We start from the raw sequence: 17589 nt of genomic DNA on the forward strand, positions 1-17589 counted from the left end.
CTTGAACTTAAATACTCTCAGCTGTTGCTGGTTCTTATCTAATATCTAAGTTCTTGCCATAAATTTGTTTTTGTGAATAGCCAAGACACTGGACTCGGGAGTTTTGAAATCCATGAACTTTATACACAATAAAAACATTACATGGCCCTAGAACAATTGATAGCATAAAACGGTAAATGCTATGTATTATCGACGGACCATGTTCCATCATCTGTTTTCGACATAAGTAAATCCGGAGGTAAATTTAAATTGCTTATAAGTACATTTTATCACATAATGTGATTTTACAAAGATTGTTTGTTTTTAATATTGTCTTCCACATACTGCAAATTTATTACCATACCTACTGTTAAATAATAAATACGCAATGTAAAGACAATAATTAAAATTTTAATAAGTTGGTATATTTTTAATTTGATTTTACATTAAGTTAATCCACTCAAACAATTTTTTTTTCGAAGTTCTTGAAAATTAAAATACTTTTAATTCTAAATTGAAGGTTCATTTATAGTTCCACACAAAAACGCCCATATAGTAATACAATTAAAAGAAACAAATACTATTTAAAATTTGTATATTTTACAAGAATTTTTTTAAAATACATATAAAAAATACAATTCCTACAAATCTTCTAACTTGCAAATATCATGCGCTGTTTTCAAATGCTGTTTTATGTACGACTTATCAACAAATGATTTTTCGCAATGGGGGCACCGAAAGGGTCTTTCTCCGTTATGCGATCTAATGTGCTTTTGAAGCTTGTTATTTGCAAAGTACGACTTCGGACAGAGATGACAGAAAAATTTTTTAATTCTCTCAGGAACTTTAACATTTCCGATACCGTGGACCTTTGTCATATGCACGTCTAACGATTTCCTATATTTATAACCTTGCATGCACAAGTTACACTTGAAAGAGATAACGTTCGAATGAGTTTCAATGTGTCTGGTTAATACGGATTTGTTGATACAGCGTCTGTCGCAGAGGTGACAGGCATAATTTTTCTCCCCCGTATGCGTCTTCACGTGAGTATCTAGATTCGTTTTTAATGGAAACCTTCTTTGGCAGTACGAACAGACGTATTTCCACTCGGATCTGTCTAAATGAACACAAATTTTATGTTTATGTAAGTCAGACGAGGTGTTAAAGGCTTTGGGGCATATTTCGCACCGATACGCTCTTTTATTGGCATGTATTTTTTCGTGGTGGTATAAATCGCTTGCCGTTATAAAACCCTTTCCGCAGAAAGAACAGATATGGGACCTGTCGCCCGCATGGTATCTACAAGGAAAAAGGCATTATTTTGAAGAACAAGTCCTGAAAAATAATACCTTTTGTGGGCATTTAAATACACCGAAGACGCAAATGTCCTGTCGCACATGTCACATTTAAACTTTTTTTCTGTGGCATGTACATTCTGGAGGTGGCGTTTCAATAAATACTTGTTACAAAAAGTTGTCCCGCAAAGGGAACACGTGGGAGGAACTTTAAGATCCAGTTCAGAAACGTTGTCATTTATAAAATTTGTACGTTTTGACAATTCCATTTTAGTGTTTTGAGCCTTTCCTGCTTGCGTAACTTCTGCAAAAAAAATATTGGTCATATATATGAAGTATAGTTCATTTTAACTATTACCACTGTTTCTTTTACATATCCTCAAATGTCTTTTTAAAGCGTTTTGATTTGCATACGTTTTCATACAAAATTCACATAAGCAATTTTTTTTTCGCAACATCCTCTTCCTCGTTACATGTGTTTGTGAGATGTGTTTTTTTAATAACACCTTGCTTTTAAATCCTACGTTGCAGTGAAAACATTTAACTTCATCTTCATCGATTAATATTTCTTCCTCAGAACATATATCATTTTGTAATGTAAAACTATCATTATCCGAATCTAATTCGTTTTTTTGACAACCGTTTTCTTCTACCTTTACAATAAGTGTATATTTCCATGACATATAAGAGTTTATACATAACTGTTTAAAATCATGGGCTTTATTTAAACTGTCTCTGCATGCACTGCATATTTTAAAACTTTGTTTCCATTCCTAGAACCACACAACTTAAAACATTTCTGCGACTAAAGACCAAAAAATATTACCACTTCTGGTACACAATTCTTCAGCTTGTATAAAATTTCGTCGCTATCAAAATCATTTTCCACAATATTTATTAAACAATTCTCACGTTTCAAACATATTAAACAAATATCTGTCATATCTGTGATCTGTGATAAGTAAATATAAACTTGTCAAAAATTAATTTCTTCTTCTTCCCTTTTGTGACATTCGTCCTGGGAACATTTAGTCACCTCGGTATTACTACCATATTATTACATTACCATAGTATTACATACTACCAAGGAATTCACAAGCACAATGAGTTTTACATTTTATGGGAGAATCGTCATTTATAGTATTTATGCCTGTTTCCACCGTTTGGTATTTAATTATTTAAGCTCAACTTAATTATCATTCCGTTCCTCCGTCGATTTTAAAGCCAGGCTTAGTTAAGGTTAGATTTTGATAAACTAGGCTTTTTTTCGCGAGTGAATATTGGTGAATACGTCTGACTTGTAGTTACTATTTCTATCTCTTTTAATCTTACTTCTAACCTTGTCTAACCTGAACAGATGGCGAAAATGTATATATTCACTATTCAGTGATATGTAGTATGTACTTTGACGACTTTGACATATGGGTTTTAACTTCTAACCAGTAACCATAATTTGTCATCATTTATTGCTTCCAGTAATCTAGTGTTGTGGGAATTGGTGTTATATCTCACTATATAATATATGTATTTGCTTCAAATAAAACTGAAGGAATATATCAATGCTTTCTTTGGAATATTTTTAAGTGGCAAATTTAAAAAGCGTGAAAAGTANATTTGTTTCAAATAAAACTGAAGGAATATATCAATGCTTTCTTTGGAATATTTTTAAGTGGCAAATTTAAAAAGCGTGAAAAGTATGTAGATTCTGACGTTGCAAGATATGCGAATGTTCGACATAATCGTTATCGTAAGAGAATGGAAGGTTAGGTCGGTTTTTTATGTAATTCATACGAAAAAGACTTGAATTACAAATTATTCCACCAATATTATCTCTGGCCTAGGTCACAAAAAAAAAAAAGGATAATCCTGAAGCAAATATGTCCCATATAAAAAATTAATCTCACCATCAAGTAAAATATTTGCTGTTTCAACGTCTATGTTTACTAAAACATCTGTGCCTCTAAAGTCTAAATTTAAACTGGCCACTTCCACAACCATATCAGAATCCATCATTTTGCTGAACGATTTTTATACTCATTCAAACAAAATGTCAAAATGAAAAAGGTTAAGTTACCAGGGGGGGCTTTCGCTTTGGCAAAAATAGTCACTATTAGCTACAAATATCAGTTCAGAGTAACTCTAAGTTGTTATTAGCTACTAATAGCTACTATTTTTGCCAAATCGAAAGGGCCTCAGCTGACAATACTAGTTGAATATACCAACAGAATATTCAGCTGAAGGGTGAAGAGTTCAGTCATTTGATCTAAACTTGTGACGTCACATAGTAGTTTAAATGACTGACTATTCTCGCAAAAACGTAATATTCACTCATACTACACATACTACAACATACGACTTCACTCGCGAAAAAAAGCCTATTGATTCTTGAACATACCCCATGTTATAATCTAATTAATGGATTTTCCTTATTTCCCGCCTGTTTTATAATTTGATTAATTTGTATACTGTAAAGTCGTCTCGTGTGTAAATTGTGGGTGTTGAAGTTGTGAAATTTTTTTATTTGGACGTACCCTATTTATTTTGCGATTTTCGGATTCTACACATAAAACTACCCCCGGAAACGCGTTTTTGCGGAAACGTCTAAAAACCACCTCTCCGCACCTCCTAGGGTGGAAGGGGTGTTACGTTCGCTATTAGGTCTCCCCGTCTATAGTACGCCCCTCAAATTTCAGATTTTTATTTTTATATTCATTTTTGATGGAGATATGCCCAGGTACCCAAGAACTATAGTCATCGAAAAAACGACAAAGTCCATACGAGGTGGATTTTGGTTTTTGTGCGAATTCGGCAAGAACGCATTTCCGGGGGTAGTTTTACAAGTAGAATCCGAAAATCGCAAAATAAATAGGGTCCGTCCAAAAAAAAAAACACCCCTCACCCCCTCGGGTGGAAGGGGCGAGTCGAAATTAAGTGCATTTTTGACCGAGATATGCCAGGTACCCAAGAGCTATAGTCCAACCAGCCTCATATATGTCAATGCATTTTGTACACATGATTGTTGATCAATTGGTTTGCCTTGATTTTAAATATTGTATTGACAATCAGGCTTACTTCTACTTATCATGTGTATGTATGCTTAACAGTTTCACTTTTATAGGATTTGCCAACACAAAATGTAAATTCTGAACTTCCAGTGGATGCAGAATAAACAATTCAGGTAAATAATTATTGTACTCTGTAATTTTATCATTATTTTACATTCAATATCTCCTTTTTTAGGACCAAAGTAACATCCTTGTTTATACTCACGCCAGTAACAGTCTTACTGACACGAGTACAACTTGGAAGAAATATACAGGAGCAACTCACTACACACTACACTACAGGAGTAATTTTTTTTATTTAATTCTCATTACAAGAAACAAATTTAGAAATTGTTTCTTGTAGTCTGCAATAGGATTACACTTATTACAGATGTTAAGTTTTTATTATCTTTTACAGACCGAATTACCATCACAGAAAAAACGAAAAATGGATAGTAGTCGACGCCGTCCAACAACTACAGTAAAGGCTTTGACCTCATCAGACATTGCCGAGAAGTATAATAAACTTTTGGATAAACAATTGGTAACAGCCGAATACCAAAAGACACTGTTAGAAAATCAAATAAATAATGTTAATGAACGCATTTTTAAAGAACAACAATATACCAACAATTTTGATGCCTTTTAAATAAGTCTATTTTGAACGGTTAATAAAAGTTGGTTTTTTACATTACATTTTATTATATTTATCCAACAACTAATGTGTCATCCCCTACAAACTTAAGAGGAGGTATAACTAGATTAGTAGGGGCTGGACCTTTTCTAATTCTCCCAGCTGCATCATAGTGCGAACCATGACAAGGGCAGTAGTATCCACCAGGTCCGTAATCCCCTGCGTCTGCAATAGGCACACATCCTAAGTGTGTACAAACTCCGATAACAATTAGCCACGAGGGATTTTCACAACGTTTCGAATCTTCTTCAGGATCCCTTAAAGTGTTTACCGGTACCGACCGTGCGATCGCTATTTCTTCTGCTGTTCTATGACGAATAAACAACGGCTTACCCCTCCATTTAAATGTGGCAGATTTTCCCTCTGGTATATCAGACAACTTGATTTCTATCTGTGCTAGGGCTAAAACGTCAGCCGAAGCACTCATGTATGTTACAAGTCTAAAGATTAAGTAAATTTAATAGATAATGTAAGCTTTTAAAGCACTTACCTTGTAACTTCCGATTTGAGGCTGTACAGTGCTAGGGTCGCTGTAGTTCCAGAAATCATATATGTAAATATTTTCCTGGATTCTTCAGAACAAGAGGTGGGAACATCTGGAGATTTAACACTGTCTTTTCTGTATTTCGTGTAATCAGGAACCTTTATATCTGTATGAGCAGCGCAAATATGCTTGTTAATTAAATTTGGAAGCGAGCTGTTTAGTTTATTTCTTAATCTGCCATGAATGTAAGTATCAAATAAGTTTCTGAATAGTACAGCATTTCTCTCCAGCATATTAAACTATTTTCGGTTTTAATAAAGGTCAAATTGACAAATTAACCGACATTTTATTGAACTTAAATACTTCATAATCAACACGAAATTGTTTTATAAGCCAACCCAGAAGATTTGTGAAGCTATTGAAATTTTATTGATTTTTTCCCTCAGCAGTTGACAATGTTGACATTGACAATAAGCTTTATTTCGCGACCGAATATTGGTGATGGTGAATATCTGACTTGTAGTTACTATTTCTATCTCTTTTGATCTTAGTTGTCCTATGGTAGTTTAAATCTCTCCACTCACTCATACTGCACATACCATAACATACGAGTTCACTCGCGAAAAAATGCCTTTTGTCACCTAACGATTTTATATTGCAATCTACACAAAATTAAATTCTGATGTTTAAATTTTGGTATTGGTTCATTGCCGGCCAAACATTTCAATGTTGCCGTCGGAAAACGAATATTTGTCTCTGGGCGTTCAGAGATAATACTATGCCTAGATTATTATCAGTTAATTTTCGTAAAAAAAACTAATCTGACTTAACACATCGTTTAAATTTCTTTTATTGAGAATAAAAGCGCATATATAGCGGGCCTCAAAGTGGATTGGCCGTCTCTAGACGCTATTCTTGGACGTTTTCCTAATTTGCAGCTGCTTGTCTACTCGCACTGTCCATCAAATAGCGATTTCCATTGGGGAAAACTGGGACTGCACTCCAGGGCCCGAGAACTTATACTTGAAAAAATGGGGAAACTCTGAGAACCACGTGACTTGAGATGGATATACAAGTTGGGGAAAGAGTCTATAGATGTCGCCACAAAGATTTTGTAGAATAAATTTTGACAATTGCAATTATGAATCATTTCATGTCATTCTTGTTCATGTATATTGTTTATTGTTGGTTAGGTTTGGCGAGTGTTGGTGTGTGTTTTATTAGTGTTTTTAGTGTGTTTTATTAGATATTTCATTCACATTTATTTATATAACATAATAATGTCTGATCATCATATAATCACATTTTTTTATTAATAATAAAATGTTTTTTTGTTTTTTTTTTTAATAAAAAAATGTGATTAGAGGTAGGTAGTTTTTTTATGGATATCAACACAACGAAAAATTTAAAGTTGCATAATAAATCTCTATTACAAGAATTAATCAAAGATTGGTTTAGTAAAATTATTTACTTGTAATATTTTTTTATTCACCGTGAAAGCTAATACAATATAGAAAGCACTGAAACTCTATAGTCATTTTCACTCTTTTTTTTTTTCAAAATATGTACTGAAATTTGAAATTTTTTCAACAAACATTTTAAAAAGTTACAGTATCAAAATTATTTATTTTAAGTAGGAAGACTATTAGAGCATTTAAAAGTGTCTTTAATGCTTGAGTGATTTTAATGCTTTTTATCAAATGTACTTATTTTCTCATGGTGACAAAAAAAATATCTACGTGAAAATTATTTTACAAAATCAATTTCTGAGTGATCTGTGTAGGGTGAGATTTGTTATGTAATTTTAAATTTAGCGGCGGCAGAATACCTAAAACAAATATTGAGTAGGTAGGTATATAGTTGTAGAGCGTACAACTAGATGGCGCTTGCATCTTTTACTGGCTAAAGGTAATTTAACTCACTGTATTACCGATAATTCTTAGAAAAGGAAAGCAATAGAAGTTGGAGAAAGTGTCAACAGTTAGCGCTGTTAATGACCACGAAATCTGTTCAAGTTTAATATCTATAGTATCATTTATCTAGGCTGCACTCGGGCAGCACTGACACTCCACTGGTTGAATGAGAAATATGGTTTGGTGCAATCTCAATGGAATGACAATTTTTGCGTGGGTTTCTGACATTATAGGTTGTGTTTATGTTTTGATTTTTATTCAGTCAAAGTAACAGTTGACCAGTTGAAGTTTTTCAAAGAAGGTAATTACCATGAACCAAGAATTAAATTTGAAATTTAAAATAAACCACGAGGAAGTTCCTTTGTGTTTCCTGTAGACGAAACGGTTCACTTATTTAAGTTTGTAGATGACATTTTCAATGAATCCATCCACTTTTTTCAGTTGTTTGCGTATAACTGGTATAACATACATTTCATCATTATCACTACTACTTGATAAAAACGGTAATAATGGAACTTTGTCCATATTTACCGCCATTTTCTTGCAATGACACCGGCACCAGCTTCAAGACCTCGTGCGAAATAATATGCACTCAGAGCAAGAACTGTCGTTCTAGTTGTCCAATGGAATTTGAAAATTTGCACCGACTTGACCAATGGAACGTCAATGGTGCACTCAGTGTGCACCAGTTTTCTCAATGGAAATCGCTAAAAGTTAAAGACCGTTGCGCGATTTTTTTTCTGATTTCATGATGTTCCGTTATTGTTTTGCGCTGTGCTGTATTATAAAGTGACAGTTGAAGGTTAAATTTCTTAAGAAGTGTACATCACAATAAGCAATCTATAACAATTAAACTCTCATTAATTTAAAATACAAATTACAAAACACATAGTCCAATATGTGAGCAAATTTAAATTTACTTAATAGACGTTATAATTGAACAATTAACCTCTAAAATAATTGAAGGGTAAATTGCTATGGCATGCTAGTTTATTTTTAGTAATTTTTTTAGACATTCTTAAATTTTGCAGTGTAATAAAAAGGAAAGTAATGGCTAAGGAGGAAGAGTATGATAAATTGCCTGATAAGGACGCTGCCAAAGAATTTTATGCAAAATACGAACCCAAAGAAATTTTGGGAAGGTAATGAAACAAAATATTTCGAGAAAATAGGTACCCTAATATAACCTAATTTTAAATTTTGCAGAGGTATATCTTCCACAGTAAGACGATGCATTGAAAAAGAGACTGGAAAAGAGTTTGCGGCAAAGATTATAGATTTAAGCAGTGATGGAGTAAACGACGGCTCAAATCTAGAATCCACGAAGCAAGAAGTTGACATATTACGTCATGTGGCTGGACATCCGTATATCAGTAAGTGTTAGCATTTTTTCTTTGTAAATATACTTACTATGAGAATTTTATATAGTTGAACTACAAGATGTCTTTGAATCGAGTACGTTTATTTTCCTGGTTTTTGAGCTTTGTAAAAATGGAGAACTCTTTGATTATTTAACGACTGTGGTAACTTTATCCGAAAAAAAGACAAGATATATTATGAGACAGGTATTAGAGGGGGTAGAACACATACATTCAAGGAATGTCGTTCACAGGGACCTCAAGCCCGAGAATATTCTTTTAGATGACAATTTAAATGTAAAAATTACCGATTTTGGTTTTGCTAAACTTTTGAATGGAGAAGAGCGATTGCATGGTAAGTGTTTTTTTTTCTTTCACTTGAAAGGATAGGTATAAAAGTATAAAATATTGAGAATATTCTTTTTAGATTTGTGCGGAACTCCCGGTTATTTGGCACCGGAGACTCTAAGATGTAATATGATAGAGGATGCGCCTGGGTACTCTTTCGAAGTGGATATGTAGGTTCGAAAATTTTGGGAATGAAATGCTATTTTTATTAAAACATATTTTTTGTTACAGATGGGCGTGCGGTGTAATAATGTATACATTGTAAGTATAAGGTTGCAAGGAAATTATAGGTGCTTCAGTATTTCGTTAAAATTAACACGAAATTTTATTTTTCAGGTTAGTTGGGTGCCCCCCATTCTGGCATAGAAAACAAATGGTCATGTTGAGGAATATTATGGAAGGAAAGTTCTCGTTTTCTTCACCCGAGTGGGCTGATATTTCAGGTACACTTTTTCTCTTTTTTCGATTTCGAAAGACGATTAATATGTAACGCGTAATACAAATTTTAAGGCGATTAAATCAAAGGACGGTGTGACGTAAAATCTTTGCTTTCGTTGCAGAACCCCCAAAAGATTTAATCCGGAAACTTCTAGTCGTAGATCCTAAGCAGCGAATCTCAATTAAGGACGCTTTAAAACACCCGTTCTTCCAGACTGTGGTAAGTGCAACGATCCTATCCATTTGTGACTTACAACTAAATAATAAATTACCCTCTGTTGTTCATAAAAATGTGTGTGTCGAGAAGTTTTATTGTGTCTGTTACCTCGAGTTGTGCAGCAAAAACATATTAGCTAGATGCCATTAGGAGGGCAATTAATAATATTTTTTGTTTTGTATCCATACACATCTCGTAGTAAAAGCGATAATGATCGAGTTTTACAGAGCATAAAAATAGTCTATAACTGATGAATCTTTTTCTTTTGTGTTAAAAGCTATTATTTGTTGATAAATACAAACACAATTTCTTTAACGTCAGACATATTTTCCACCAGGCTGAATATTTAATATTTTGCTCAAATTCGACTAAAGGTGTTACTCGAAGTGCCAGCAAATCTTTTTCGAGAATCGTGGCCACGTTATATTGCTAGAAATAACACCAAATTTTAATAATATTTCGAGTCTTAAGAAATTGGGGACGATGGAACTGGTTCAAATTAATTGGCCAATTTTGGGGATTTTTGGTGCCCCAATGTTGAAGAAATTGTTACAATTCGCGTCCAGTCATTATAGATATGAAACGGTCTGTTTCGGGAAAAAAATACTATTAGAAGTTTCTCTGCCGAATATTGTTCGGAAACGTGTTATAAACAAAATATCAAAAAATCAACTCGAGACAAGTTGGGAAACTTTATTTAAACAATGGTCAAAGTTATGGAAAAGTGGTTCTTTGACTCACGTAAAAAAACTGTTATTCATAGCGAAAAAAGGTTTATAAAAAAAAGGTAGGTATTAAATAAACCTGTAAAATGAGACAAGTCCGATAATTTGTTTATGTGCGAGAGCTCTAAGATGGTTGAAAATGGGCGTTTTTTCAATTGCTAATAATTAATGCGATTTTTATCGCAGATACTTGTAATTCAGGATTTTCGAAGCTCTTTGCACCCTTGATAAGTGGTAAAAATTTCAGCCCGAAAGCTTCATTAGTTTGGCGTTGGCGGAATTTGTTATCTAAAAAGATACTGTTTTCATTTCATTTTTCCCAAGTTCACAAGTGTAGTAGAGTTTCAATCATTAGTTGCTTTTGTACCTATTGACATATGCATTTACTGAAAATTTAATTTTTCGAATTTAATTTGTTTAAAAATGACTGAAAAAATTTTAATATTTACTAAATTGTTAAGATAGGTAATTATTATAAAATGAAATAGTAACATCTATAGTTCAGTTAGTACCATTTTTCTTCGAATTAAAAAAAAAATGAGAAAATGTTTTATTATTTTTATTTAATTGCTGTTACGTTAATTATTAATATTAAGAGCCGAAATTTGGAGACAGTATACATTAAGAGCTATATTTTCATGTCCTACATTAACATTAAGATGAATTCAACTATTTGAAGCTTTAAAGCTATTGAATTAACGAAATTAACATTCTTTCAATCCGAAATTAAAAAAAGAATCATCTCGATATGTTCATTATTAACCGAGAGAGATATGGCTAATTTTTCCAGCTCCATCGATCTCCCTCGCTCTCCCCACTCGTTCGCTAGATCGAGTAATAGAACACCGTTATCTTCTTTTTCGCAATTAAATAGTTGAATTCATCTTAATGTTACGCGAGTCAAAAAACCGCTTTTGCATAACTTTGACCATTGTTTAAATAAAGTTTCCCATCTAGTCTCGAGTTGATTTTTTGATATTTTGTTTATAACACGTTTCCGAACAATATTCCCCAGATAAACTTATAGTAGTATTTTTTCCCAAAAAAGAGCTACTTATAATGACTAGACTATAAAGATGCAGTAAATTAGGCAATTTATTCGTCACGTCAAAGGTTGTCTATCAACTTTTACACTTTCAGTTTTGATTAAAAACATTAAATATTTATAAGGTTTTTTAGAAGGATCTGTTCGGATTATTTCAAATGACTTTTCTATTACATATTTTTAAAACTTCGAAAAAAATGTTACTTGTAAAGTGTGCTTATTTTGTTGAGTTCGACGCCCTGTTAAAATAGGTATTATTTAATGGGATGTTGAATAAGTTTTCGCTGTTTTCCAAGAGATGGAGTTACCAGAATTGCAAGCGTGTAGTTTAAGATGGTAACGCATCTGCATATACAGGGTGTTTATTAAACATACAACAAAAATTCAATTCCCTGGACTATCCTAAGAATATTTTGTCCTCTGATGATTTTTGAAAGGCCACTTTGTTCCGATGATACAGGGCCAGAAAAATTTTTGACAATAGCAACATTTTATTATCAAAAATTACATGTAAAGTTTCTTAATGTACAAGAACTGTTGAAAATGACTACCTCCGGTCCAATTAGTCAGTCACCCATGATTCCAACCCAAACGTTCAACGAGAAGTGATGTTGAAATCGATCTTCAAGTACCTCGTGTGGTTATTGTGAAAATTCCTTACCTATTGTATTTCTTGAGACATTCGCTTCATCGGTAAAAAGAATCAGCATCAGTAGTCGAGGGATATGAAACAATGTGTGCAAAAGCCACCGACAGCAGCAGGAAGAAGTGCCTGAACGCGTTGTATGTGGTATGGGTACATAAATAATTTTAAAATATCAAAATTGGTTTTATCGAAAAAATTGTCTATTATCTCGAAAACTTCCATCTTGAAGGTCATATGTTTTTGACATATTTGTACTCAGAAAAATGTGCTCTATCGAAATCCGTGGAAAAAAATATGAAAAAAGTGACATTTTATAAACATTCCGAGGATTTCCTGTCAAAACCTTTCAATAACGATTTATCGAATTTATTCCAAACTTTACGAGGTCAGTGTATATCAAATAATTAAAAATCGAAATTGGTCAATAAATTAGAACCAGATATTGTCTCTAATATCGTGGCCAATTTATTCAAACTAGAAAATTTACCACAATTTTGACCATTAATTTTTTTTAACAGTTTATTGTTTTAAAAATTGGTAAATATAAAACAGGTTTCAGGCTATAAAAACAGGTCTGTAGCAGTAAAAAACAGGTTTCAGGCTATAAAAACTAATAAAAAGTGACTACAACATTAAGTGACTGTAATTTTTTGTAAATAATACCTATAACAAATAAAAAATCTGCATAGATCTGAACGGAAATCGTTGCTTTGCGCTGAAGTTGTTGTATAACAATAACTGTTGTATTCTTTGTTGTGTGTAATAAATAATTGACGTGGTAACCCGCCACACTGCATCGACTATTTAATACCATTTCAGCAATTGTGGGATCAAGACATTGGCTCGCTGAAACGTTCTTTAGGAAGAAGCAGCAGACGGTTTAGCCGCATTTCAGAACTCGCTCTGGTAATGATGTTTTGAGGAAAATAACACTTTTGGGGCGCTTCGTGTTTTGTTTTCTCACTATCTACTAACATAAACAATGTAGCATCCGACTTATTACACTTTAGCGTTCGATATGTATAATAATGCTGATTTACCGTTTGAACAATCTAGTTAGAAAATCGATACAATTGAATAATCTATAAAATAAAAGTACGATGACCGCCAATTAATTCTCTCGTCGCTTTTGTATTGCTTGAAGTTACGAAAAAAAAAAAATTATTTTAGTGCTTTTGAAGAGGAAATCAATTTATTATTTTAAGAAAAATGTCTGTTAGTCAATGTCTAGACCACACTAGCAGTATTTATTAAATAACTGGGATGAGAGACATAACAGTGCTACATCTAGTTTGTAAGAGAGGAAGTCGTGCTTTGAAGTACCTGCAAAATTGCAGGTCGCTCTCTGCCAGTAAGGCTGTGTTGAGGACTGAGGTATTAAGTAGCAGCGATCATTGGTCCGAAATCGAAATGTTGGACTGATGAATGGTCCTGGTTGTTTACTGGATATTGTTGGTATAATTCAGTGCTAGTAGAGACATTTAATGTAGCCCATAGAATCAAGTACAGGACCTTCATAAATGATTACAAGCCACGTGACCAGTAATTTTATTTTCTTCTCGTTGACAATTAAACTTCAGTAAAACCAAAAATTATTAATACAGTTTAGATCAGGTTTCATCGCTTGTGGTTGGTGTAATTTTTAATGAAATCCTATTTAACCAGTCTAGTCCAGTCGGTTAGAGATGGGCAATACGGATCTTTTTAATGATCCGCATGATGCGAAATGTATCAACATAAAGATCCGTAGCGCAAGAAAATGTAAAAAAAATTAAAATAGGCGCATTTTTCTCCCTTCTTTCATGTATAACTCGGAGAATATTGACAGAGAAAATAGTCAAAGGAAAAAGAGTTTCGTTTTGAGATTCTCTTCAAAATAAAAGTGGTCTGAAATTTTTATGTGCATTATTGTTGCTACAATACGGTACAGACCGAAAAAAAATTCGGGAAAAAAGATGTTTTTTTCATGAATTTATTTCGAACCTTGACTTTAGAGCAGGCATATAAAAAGTATAGTTCTGGGAACTTCACGATGTGGTAGTATTGCAGAAATTTTTTCAGCGAAATCAGCCAGGTAGATTTCACACAATTCAATTGTTAAATAAGAAAATACAGAATTATTCTTATATTTCAATTCTTTCTCAGGGTAAAACCAATGTTATTTTGAGCTCCCAATTTTTATACATACCCTTTAGAGTCTCAACTATCAATGCCCACTTAAAAATTTTCGTTTATTTATCCATTTTAGCAACAATTAGAATTTTTTCAAAATTTTTTCGGAAAAAAAATACTTATAAACATTTAGAGCTGGAGCTACCGTATTTGTGAATTCTTCAGATCTAGTTATAGGATCAAATAGAGGAAAGATTGACAAAAATTGATGAATTGTCATCGGAATATGAAAGCAAAGACTGTATAACTATGAAAATTTGTTTAAATCGGAAATGTATTTTAACTGTTCTGATGCAAAAAAGATCGATACATTTCACAGGAATCAAGCAGAGAGTCAAAGAGTGTGGAGTGGGGGGACTGTGCGAGCGGAGCAGCATAATTCATTGGCGCAACTTCAATCAGCTTCTACAAAAGATAAATAGATGATTTTTTTTTAATCGATAGAGGAAAGCAAGATCAATTCGAATTTTACGATTAAAAAAAAAATCTTTCAATATAAATTTATATGCAAAACAAGGAAGAATAAAGTAGATAATATATGGTAATAATGTATAGAAAATCCAGCTACGAAAACATTTAATATTTCACAATGAAAATAGACTTGTTGAAATAAAGGGAAATTTACTACTTATGGAAAGTAGAAAAATATAATAGCATTTTCTTGCATTATAGTCATATTTACCTTTACATCACGAATACACTCCTGCAGCAATTTAAATCTCAAGAAGTAACGAATACAAACTATTGTCAAGATCATTTTACAACAAAATAATAGCGACTAGATTCGTTATCTGTTGTAGAAGCTGACAAAAAATTGATTGAAATTGCGCGAGTGAATTATGCTGCTCCGCTCGCACAGTCCCCCCACTCCACACTCTCTGCTCGATTCCTGTGAAATGTATTAATATTTTTTTTGCATCAGAACAGTTACAATACATTTCCGATTTAAACAAATTTTCATAGTTATAAAGTCTTTGCTTCAAACAATCAAAATCACTTTTGATTGTTATTGTACAGTACGTTGTTTTGCCGTAAACTCACTTCAACTTTGAGCTTTCATATCTCGGTGACGATTCATCGTATCCACAAGATCAAAAGTGGCTTTTGTTCGTCAATCCTTCCTCTATTTGATCCTATAATTACATTTGAAGAATATGCAAATACGGTAGCTCCAGCTTTAAATGTTTATAAGTATTTTTTCGAAGAAATTTTGAAAAAATTATATTTGTTGCTAAAATGGATAAAATTGAAAATTTTTAAATGGGGATTGATAGTTGAGTCTCCAAAGGATATGTATAAAAATTGGGAGCTCAAAATAATCATTGGTTTTACCGTGAGAGAGAATTGAAAAATAAGTATAATTCTATATTTTCTTAATTAACAATTGAATTGTGTGAAATCTACCCTTCCGATTTCGATAAAAAAATTTCTGCAATACTACCATATCATGACGTACTCAGAACCATACATTTTATATGGCTGCTGTAAAGTCAAGGTCCGAAATAAATTCATGAAAAAAACATCTTTTTTCACAAATTTTTTTTGCAGCAACATACAGCAATGCACATAAAAATTTAAAACCACTTTCATTTTGAAGAGAATCTCAAAACGAAACTTTTTTTCCTTTGACTATTTCCTCTAATGTCAATATTCTTCGAGTTATACATGAAAGAAGGGAGAAAAATGCGCCTTTTTAATTTTTTTTTTACATTTTCTTGCGCTAACAATTATGCACAATTTGTTCAGCGGGCACATATCTCAATTATCATTTTACATAATATTTAGAATTATTTCCAACAAAAATTAGCGTTACTATATAACACATCCATCCTGAAAGTTACCGACTGGACTAATCAGTTATCGCATTATCTCGAGCGTAGACGTAGAGTTTGTCATTATTCATTGTAAACGAATCATTAATACTGGTGACGCCAAGATTTAGGAATTTTTCGTCACTAGTACCAGCACTGCAAGGTTGGCTGCTTTGAAATCATTTATGAACGCTTTGTTTTGTATATCTAGAATTCCGTTATCAAAAAACATTGTTTGGCTCCATTTGATGAGATTTAAAAAAAAATTGTCTAGTTTGATTTAATTTAATACCTTGACTAGAGTAAAAATATATAAAAGAAGTTTAATTCCTCTTAAAAAATACTAAATTATAAAAAAAAATAAGTAAGATAATAGATGCAGCCGAATTATTTGGCTGATCGGAGTTGTACAAACTTTTTATATTAATTCCACATGCTTGCTACATTTTCTTTTAGCGATTTCACAAAACATTGTTGGATGCTTATTTTTATTCGAAGTTTTACCTTTTATCTCACCCTACCCCAAAGCGTTCGCCAAATTCACGCCTATATCACAACGAATTCTTATTTTACTTTCAGAAACTCCAGCAAAGAGAGTTTAATGCAAAGCGTAAGTTCCAGTGGGCCATCTTGGTCATAAGGGCCATGATCAGAATACAACGACTCCGTTATACGCCGGAACCGTTGAGTTTGGACACGGCCAGGTCGGACCCGTACCGGTTGAAGCTCATAAGAAAGGTAAAATATTTAAACGCGTCGATTTCGGCATTAACTCCTTTTGATTCCAGATTGTGGACGGGTGCGCGTTCCGCGTATACGGCCATTGGGTGAAGAAGGGCGAGGGTCAGAACCGTGCAGCTTTATTCGAGAACACACAAAAAACGGAGTTGAAGCATATATATGTGACAAATCTGAGTAGATAATCATTGTTCTTATCTAGAAAATTTAATTTTAGATTAAATCCGTTTTAACAAGTCCCTTTGTTAAAATATTAGCGTAATTTCTTTTAACGTTTTAGTAGAAACGCAATAATGTAGTTTTTATAGGTTTATATTTATTGTGATAATTTTTTTTTCCTAATAGCTCCCATGTTTTAAAAATTGATGTTTTCGTTTTGTACGGGGCTGTTCCTTATGTAACGTATTTATTGACTGTTTAATGTCAGACTAGAATAAAGTGTACATAACTAGGTTGTTTTTTTTATTCAATAAATAACAGATACAGTCCGTACAATATTAGTCGAGATAAAATTCTAAGAATTACTGTAACGATTTACCGTCCCTTGAATTTTCTGCCAACGTCTTGCTGCCTTGGGTGTTGAATGCGATTAATTACAAGAAAGTTATGCAGGGGTCTTGGAATTCTATCTCGGCGAATAGTGTACGGACTGTATAATCCAATCAATAGGTAGAAGAGC

At 32.9% G+C, this 17589-nt stretch overlaps 3 protein-coding genes across 5 annotated transcripts; 1 reads left to right on the forward strand and 2 right to left on the reverse strand.

Annotated features, from left to right (window-relative positions):
* Positions 1-560: 560 nt before the first annotated feature.
* LOC108913189 (zinc finger protein 585B-like) lies at positions 561-2219 on the reverse strand. The gene is made up of 4 exons (XM_018718689.1): positions 2104-2219; positions 1636-2050; positions 1332-1581; positions 561-1281 (listed from the first exon to the last, which is right to left on the reverse strand). Exons 2-4 carry the CDS (start codon positions 1958-1960, stop codon positions 621-623), a joined length of 1236 nt encoding a protein of 411 aa, XP_018574205.1. The 5' UTR covers positions 1961-2050; positions 2104-2219; the 3' UTR covers positions 561-620.
* Positions 2220-5003: 2784 nt separating this feature from the next.
* On the reverse strand, positions 5004-5955 carry LOC108913187 (cytochrome b-c1 complex subunit Rieske, mitochondrial). The gene is made up of 2 exons (XM_018718687.1): positions 5506-5955; positions 5004-5455 (listed from the first exon to the last, which is right to left on the reverse strand). The coding sequence occupies exons 1-2, from the start codon at positions 5790-5792 to the stop codon at positions 5029-5031; spliced, it is 714 nt and encodes a 237-aa protein (XP_018574203.1). The 5' UTR covers positions 5793-5955; the 3' UTR covers positions 5004-5028.
* A 2216-nt stretch (positions 5956-8171) lies between these two features.
* LOC108913185 (phosphorylase b kinase gamma catalytic chain, skeletal muscle/heart isoform) lies at positions 8172-17361 on the forward strand. Of its 3 annotated transcripts, none has more exons than XM_018718684.2 (11): positions 8172-8379; positions 8425-8554; positions 8619-8785; positions 8841-9125; positions 9198-9288; positions 9350-9379; positions 9455-9561; positions 9679-9776; positions 13009-13095; positions 16752-16910; positions 16961-17361. In XM_018718684.2, the coding sequence occupies exons 2-11, from the start codon at positions 8463-8465 to the stop codon at positions 17093-17095; spliced, it is 1251 nt and encodes a 416-aa protein (XP_018574200.1). In that variant the 5' UTR covers positions 8172-8379; positions 8425-8462; the 3' UTR covers positions 17096-17361. The 3 variants fall into 3 exon arrangements, with proteins under 3 accessions (XP_018574200.1, XP_018574198.1, XP_018574202.1); XM_018718682.2 differs by having other exon boundaries at positions 8444-8554; XM_018718686.1 differs by lacking the exon at positions 13009-13095 and having other exon boundaries at positions 8174-8379; positions 8444-8554.
* The last annotated feature ends 228 nt before the right edge of the window (positions 17362-17589 follow it).

This window comes from Anoplophora glabripennis, unplaced genomic scaffold (genome assembly GCF_000390285.2).
Source record: "Anoplophora glabripennis isolate ALB-LARVAE unplaced genomic scaffold, Agla_2.0 scaffold756, whole genome shotgun sequence".
NCBI classification, from domain to species: Eukaryota; Metazoa; Arthropoda; class Insecta; order Coleoptera; family Cerambycidae; genus Anoplophora; species Anoplophora glabripennis.